The 7,203-nt window shown below is 53.3% G+C and overlaps 1 protein-coding gene across 1 annotated transcript; it reads right to left on the reverse strand.

The window, feature by feature from the left end:
- Positions 1-613: 613 nt before the first annotated feature.
- On the reverse strand, positions 614-6,933 carry LOC147729063 (uncharacterized). The gene is made up of 2 exons (XM_086959790.1): positions 4,731-6,933; positions 614-1,234 (listed from the first exon to the last, which is right to left on the reverse strand). Exons 1-2 carry the CDS (start codon positions 6,931-6,933, stop codon positions 624-626), a joined length of 2,814 nt encoding a protein of 937 aa, XP_086815916.1. The 3' UTR covers positions 614-623.
- Between the last annotated feature and the right edge of the window lie 270 nt (positions 6,934-7,203).

Here is a 7,203-nt window from a genome sequence, read left to right on the forward strand (position 1 = left end):
AGCCCAAGGCTGGCGCCCTGATGCAACCCCCCCCACTAGCCCCTCCCAATCAGCCCGGGGGTGGGGACCTCCCTGCGGTCGGCTGCCCCCCCCCCCAGCCCCCCTTGGGAGGGAGGGGTGAGGGGGGGGTGAGCAGACACCAGACCGAATTGAAAGTGTGCAAAAGGCCGCTTTTATTGAAACAGGCGCATATTTACAACAATACAAACCTGGCAACCGCCTCACAAAACTAGTCCTCACTAAATAAGATGTTACCTTACAACCCCAAACGTCAGGCCCGCCCCTAACACGTCACAAACCCCGCCCCCACCCAGCACAACATAATTACAATTCAAACAATACCAAAACCTGATAATCATTTAAATATCATCCCAACCCACCGCAAAACATCACATTGCAAAACTTACCCACCAACAACTTACATTACCCAAAACCTTGTAACCACCCCACGAAACAACTATTTAAACTTTTCCAGCCATAGCCCAACTTTAGCAAAAACCCAACAAGCTTCATGTCCCTGCTGACCAAGAACGCCCAATTTCCGCCACCCAGAAAAGAGGGGGGAAGGAATTACCCTCCTCTCTTTCTGCCCCCCAAAACCGACCAACCAAGGAACCAGAACCTCAACCCAAGAAATTTTGAATCTTCAAACACCTGGAGAGCACCTCTCGCAATTCCAATAGATATAAATCCATCCCTATACGAGATAAGTGAACACCATCGCCGCGAAAGAATTCCACATTGTCATAACGGATGTCCTTATGGGACACCCGCCCAAAACCCAGATCTCTACAAAAACGGGAAACCTCCAGATTCAACTTCCTTCGCGCCTTATCAACCGCCCTAGGCTTGATCGCACCCCTCCAGGTTCTTCTAGGGACCAATTCTGTCCATAAAACATGGCAACCCGCCCATTGTTGACGAATAAGAGAAAGATCCTTCTTCATCGCTCTCAATAAAACCACTCCTTTCACCCCACAAAGGTCATTCTCCCCAAGGTGCAAGAGCAACACGTCAGGACAAATACCTCCCACCAACCAAGAATTCAAGGCCGGGATAAGCTCCCTCCAGATCATACCTCCCTTCCCCTTCCATACAACATTAAAAAGACGAGAATTAAAACCAAGTGTGGAACCAAAATAGCTTCTTATAGCTTGATCTTCCGCGCGCCTAATGAAGGAATGTCCCACTATCCAGATCGTCATGACAGTAGAACGGGGGCCGGCCACTGAACCTGAAAAAGAAAAGCAGCATCAAACTCAAGAAAAATTATCATCCGCAGGCGCCAGAACAGGATCAGTACGCACATAGCGCCTAAAACAGTTGGAGGACCAACGCCCTAAAGACATAATGTCTTGCTGCGACCAACCCCTGTTATGAGCTTCTGTAGCTGCCCCAATCCTGAAAGAATGCGTACCATACTGTGTCTCATCCAAGCCCATGAAGCGCAGCGCTTTACGCAAAACCCTGCGCAGTTGGTACTCAGTCACCCTGGAACCATCCACATGTCGAAAAACAGGGCCCTCAAAGGCGGCCCCCGAACAGTCCCGCAAACGCCTGGCCCACCTCAAAGGACACGTCTCAGAAGGGGAAGAAGCTTCCAGCCAGATGCCCCTCCCTTTGCTGTGTTGATCAGTTTTTGCCCGAGCCAACCAAACGTGCAACCCCGTTTCCAAAAATCGAACATTCTCCCACCCCACCCCAAAAGTAACTTTCGACCCCAGTAACTCAGAAACTCTGAAAGCACCAAAAAACATCCAAACCATAAGAGTAGAAAAAAGACAAACCTCAAACTCATTCAGACAAACCGAGGGCAAAACCTGCAAAACTCGGGCTAACGTCTACCAAGACAAAGGTCGGCGAACCATATGGTCCCTACCCCTCTCCCTAGACCAACCTTCCAGCATGCGCTTACCCACCTCCCCTGCCGAAGGAGAATAGCCCCACAGTAATTTGCCCATGAACGCAATACCAGCCAATTTTCCAGCAATCGTCACACGTGTCAGCCCCCTGTCTATCAAGTGAAGAATGAACTGTACCACATCTTCAGATCGTCTCCAGCCCGGAGCACGCCAGCCGGCCCCAGATTCTAAAAACTCTTTCCAGGCCAATTCATACGCTGTCCTAGTGGAAACTGCGAGCGAACCTACCACCAGCTGCAAAACCCTGTCTCGCCTACAGTCCACAGATGTTCTGGCATGCGGGTCGGCGTCCTGTCCGCCTCCGAGGCTAGCCCATGGAATCTCTCCCACTGTGAACGAGACAAAGCATCCGCAATGTCATTGTCCACCCCAGGAATGTATAAGGCCTTAAAACTGATGTCATACGTCAAGCACCCCAACACAAAGACTCGCAAGAGCTTCAAGATGTGAGCATCCCTGGCCGACTGCCGATTGATAATGTCCACTACAGCCTTATTATCAATTCGAAACAGCACTTTTTTGTGAGCAAGCTCCTGACCCCACAAAGTCAACACCACCACCACAGGGAAAAGCTCCAGGAAGGCAATACTCCTGCCTCCGTTCTTCCACGCAGCAGGCCACTGTTCAGCACACCATCTGCCCTGCCAGTAAAGACCGAAACCATCACTGCCTGCAGCATCTGAAAAAATTTGGACGTCCCAAATCCAATTCTCTTCTCTGTACAGAGGAATGCCATTGAACGAGTGTAAAAAGGCTACCCACATCCGCAGATCCTCCTTAACACCTGCTGACAAGCGGACGTGATGGTGAGGTAAAAACTGACCAGACAGAGCTCTACCCAAACGCCTGCAAAAAGTTCTACCTGCCCTGACCACCCTACAAGCAAAATTAAGATGGCCCAGCAGCACCTGAACTTCCTTCACTGTCACCTTTGCCTTGTTCAACATCACATGTAAGAGGTCCAACATTTTAGCTTTTTTATCCACTGGTAAGCGTGCCTCCATAACAGTAGAATCAATTTCGATCCCCAAAAAAGACATGGTCGCGCAGGGGCCCATTGTCTTTTCGGGTGCCAAGGGCACACCTAAAAATTCCATCAGAGTTTGAAATGTTCGCAAAGCATTCTGGCATGCTGAGGAATTGGGAGCACCTACAAAAAAGAAATCATCCAGGTAGTGAGTCACAAGCTGGTGTCCTGACGTGTCGGTGAAAAACCATTGGAGAAATGTGCTAAAGGTCTCAAATAGCGCACAGGATATGGAACAACCCATTGGAAGAGCCTTATCAACATACCACTTTCCTTGAAATTGAATCCCCAAAAGATCCCAATCCCCAGGATGTACCGGCAATAAACGAAATGCAGATTTGATGTCACACTTCGCCATTGCCGCACCAGTGCCGGCAGATACAACCAGGGCCATGGCCACATCCACTGAAGAATAAGACACGGAAGCGGCCTCACCATCAATGAAATCGTTAACTGATGAGCCCTCCGGCCATGACAAATGTTGAATCAAACGAAATTGCCCAGGCTCTTTTTTAGGTACCACACCAATTGGGGAGACAATAAGATTTTCCAAGGGCCAATCATCAAAAGGACCCGCCATCCTTCCCTCACGCACTTCCTTATCCAATTTGTCTTGTACCACCTCTGGATGTTCATTGGCTGACAAAAGATTTTTTGACCACCGCCGCAACCGCGGCCCTGTGTAACCAAGACGAAAACCTTCTCGAAAACCATCCAACAATAACTTAGCAGCTTCAACATTCCCATAACCCTTCAGAGCCACAGCCAAGTGAAAAGGATTAACTGGCGTATGAGCCTTTGGGCCCAGTTCCAGAAGTGTTTTTCCCTCCCCTGTTAGGTTGAGGCTGCTGTGCAGGAGCAGGGGCATTGGCTGACTGCTGTGACCACTGCCTGCCCCTCGTAACCCGAGGCCCCCAACACCTGGACAGTGGGTGCGTTCTACCACATTGGGAGCATTCGTGTCTAAATTTGCAATACTCTCTCGGGCAGTATCCTCTGTTAAAATCCCAACAGGTCCCATCGGCAGGTTGAACTGACGCAGCTGCACCCACCCCTCCCCGGGTGGGCTTACCCTGAAAGGGCCGTGAAGGTAATGGATAACCACTAGCTGTGAAAATCGTCTTACCACCCGCTGATGCTCCCATAGTGTGTTGCCACAGGTCATTATCCAACTCCCCCCATTTTGCCTCAGGATCCCAAGCCATCCGAGCCCGGAATTCCTCATCGTACTGTGACCAGGCATAACCACTGCCCAGTAATCTGCGCCTTCCTAATCACATCCATATACTTAAACAGGGCCACACAACGCTCAGGGAATTTCCCACAGTACACGCTAGCATATATAAGAAATGCCGCAGTCCAATTTTCGATGGTCAAAGGAACCTTAGGGTGCTTGGCCAACTCGTACTCTTCCTCCTTAGACCCCTCCTTAGACCTAACTTCCCTGTGTAAGAGTTTCAATAATTCCACATACTCCCCTTTCCAAATTCTTTCCTTAGTGGACAGCATTAAATGAGCGCCCAATGGCTTTGTGACGCCCATGTAAGGCAATTTCTTTATTTTAAGCTCCTTGCTGTGTGGGGGATCCTTACCTACCTCCATGGGCTCCGTAACTGTCCCAGAATCCACCTTAGAACCCACACCCCCGTCACCCGTACCCACACCTTGATCCTTAACATAACGACCTTTGTAGAGCTTAAGATCCACACTCTCAGAAGAAGGATCCCCCCCCGTCCCAACAGAAACCATCAATGGCTTGTCCCGCGGCCCAGCAAGCTCACCTGGATTCAATAAAGGTAGTTGGGCCGGCCTCGCTCTCCATGCCATCTGTTCAACCTCATCACCTGACCGAGGAACCCTCACCGCGGGGCCGCTCTCCCGAGTTGGTCTGGAGACTGCAGTTCTCTGACGCACCACCACCGGTGCCTGTAAAACATCATCAGAAGCGTGAAAAAGCCCCCCCCTTGCACCCTCAGCACGTATCTCGCCCTCCTCAGGGCTCTCCTCATCGTAATCTAAAACCAAAGATTCCTCCAACCTAGGAGGGGCCAACACCTTTGACGGACTTCTGAAACCAACCTGGGCCTTACCAGCCCGTACTGACACCTGAGGCGGGGGAGCCGACTGGACCCGTCTGTACTCCCCCGAACGTTGACCAGTTTTGGACACATTAACCAACGATGAATCCCTTTGTTGATGAAAAGAAACATTTGGGGCCAGTGAGGACGCGCCAGTCCTGCTTCTGCCAACCCTGCCGATAACCAAAGAACCTGACAATGGGGCCAGCGAGGACGCGCCTGGTCCGCTTCTGCCAACCCCGGCGATACCTGTAGAAAGAGAAGTTGGGGCCAGCGAGGCCGCGCCCGACCTGCTTCTGCTGACCGCGCCGAGATCCTGTAATGAAGACGTTGGGGCCAACGAGGTCGCGCCTGACCTGCTTACGTTGACCGCGCCGGGGTCCCTCGCCGGTACGGGGTATGCCGCGCCAGGCTCCACCCTCCCTTCTCCTCGGTGCAACTGGGCCGCACTCCACCCTACCAAGTCTGCCTCTCCACGACGCTCTCTGACCTGCAAAGAAAAAGGCTGAACTGATGTGCCGGGACCCTTACTACCAGAACGGCCAAAGCTATCAACACCACTAGCCATACAAAAACCAGAATCCTGAAACTGAACTCGACCAACCTCCCTAGAAACAGACCCCTTAGATTGAACCGATAAGCCCCTCCGAGGAGGGGAAGGCTCCACCTCCTCATCCCCACTACTCCAGTCCAGCAACTCCTGAACAATCTTGGACGCAGGGCCCGATGCCAGTCCACCCTGCCCTTTCTGCTGGATATCAGCGCGGGGCTGCTCCATCCTCCCAAGCGATCTGCCCCCAACAGGCAAACCCGGAAAACTCAAAGTGCCCCCAAAACCACTCAGCATATCAGTGCCCTGGATGGGTGTAGCCCTGCCCGCATCACGAACCCCCTCTGCCCAGGAAGGAAAAACATCTAAGCCCTCCCAAGATCTAACACCCACCTGCCTATCGCCACTCTCCTGCAGAGGAAAATTAACAGCACCACCCACAGAAGGCTCAATGAACTCCTTGCCAGACCCAGAAACATCCTGTGGATCACCCAACATAACACGACCAGACTGCTGACCCAGCAAACCTGCCCCTGACCCTCTTTCCACCTGCGCCCACTCCCCCTCCCCCACAGAACCACTAAGAACTGACAGTACCTCTCCCCGGGTAGAGACAGGGGGGGAAAACAACAGGGGGCTAAAAGGCACAAAAACCTCCATAGCCCCTGACTGTGCAGGCTGCACAGTAGGCTGAAGCTCAACGTCATCAAACAATTGTGGCCCATAAGCGCAAGCTGGCGTAGAAACTCGGGTATCTATAGGCCCCTTATGAGCAGCCAACAAATCCGCCCCCTGACGCACACCAAGCGCCCCCAAAACCGAGGGTTGACCAGAGGCGCCGGCTGGCACTGCCGCCGGTAAACCACCTTCAACTTGAATGCGCGGCGCAATAGATTCGAAATGCGCATGCGCGCCAACCGCCGGTGCCGCGGCCGCCGCGTCCTCAGCCTGACAGGCGGAGATAGAAGCAGAACGCTTTCTACCTCCCCGCTTGACGGCCCGCTTGCCCCTGGCAGCGGGGACCGAAAGCGAGCGCTGCAGCTGCACCATAGACACCAAGGGAGCCGACGCCTCACCTTCCCCCAACCCCGCCTCGCGCATCAGAACCGCTTCCTCCTCCGCATGCGACACACTACTAGGGGCCGCTCTCCTAGAGCGCGGGCGGCCCCTTTCACTTACCGCTTCCCTGCGCGACTTTTTCGGCGAAGCACACGCCGCCACCACCGCCGCAACACGCGCCGAGGCCTGTCGCCGAGGACGCGACAGCCCAGCCACGTCCCCCAGAACCAGGTCCAGGCGTCCCGCTTCGCTCAAGAGGCGGATCGCTTCTAAAACGCGATAATCCTCAACAGACATGACGAATTGTTAATACCACACAACAATAACATTTTCAATTTAACTAATGAGCTCCCGGCCACCAGGTCATTCAACCTAAAATGGTGGCCGGGAGGAGGGGCCAGAGGGATATATAGCTGGGCTCCCTCAGTAGGAACCGAGGGAGCCCAAAACCAGCCCAAGGCTGGCGCCCTGATGCAACCCCCCCCCACTAGCCCCTCCCAATCAGCCCGGGGGTGGGGACCTCCCTGCGGTCGGCTGCCCCCCCCCCCCCAAGCCATCCTGGGCGCA

The sequence above is a fragment of the Lissotriton vulgaris genome, chromosome 2_2, assembly GCF_964263255.1.
Source record: "Lissotriton vulgaris chromosome 2_2, aLisVul1.2, whole genome shotgun sequence".
NCBI lineage: Eukaryota > Metazoa > Chordata > Amphibia > Caudata > Salamandridae > Lissotriton > Lissotriton vulgaris.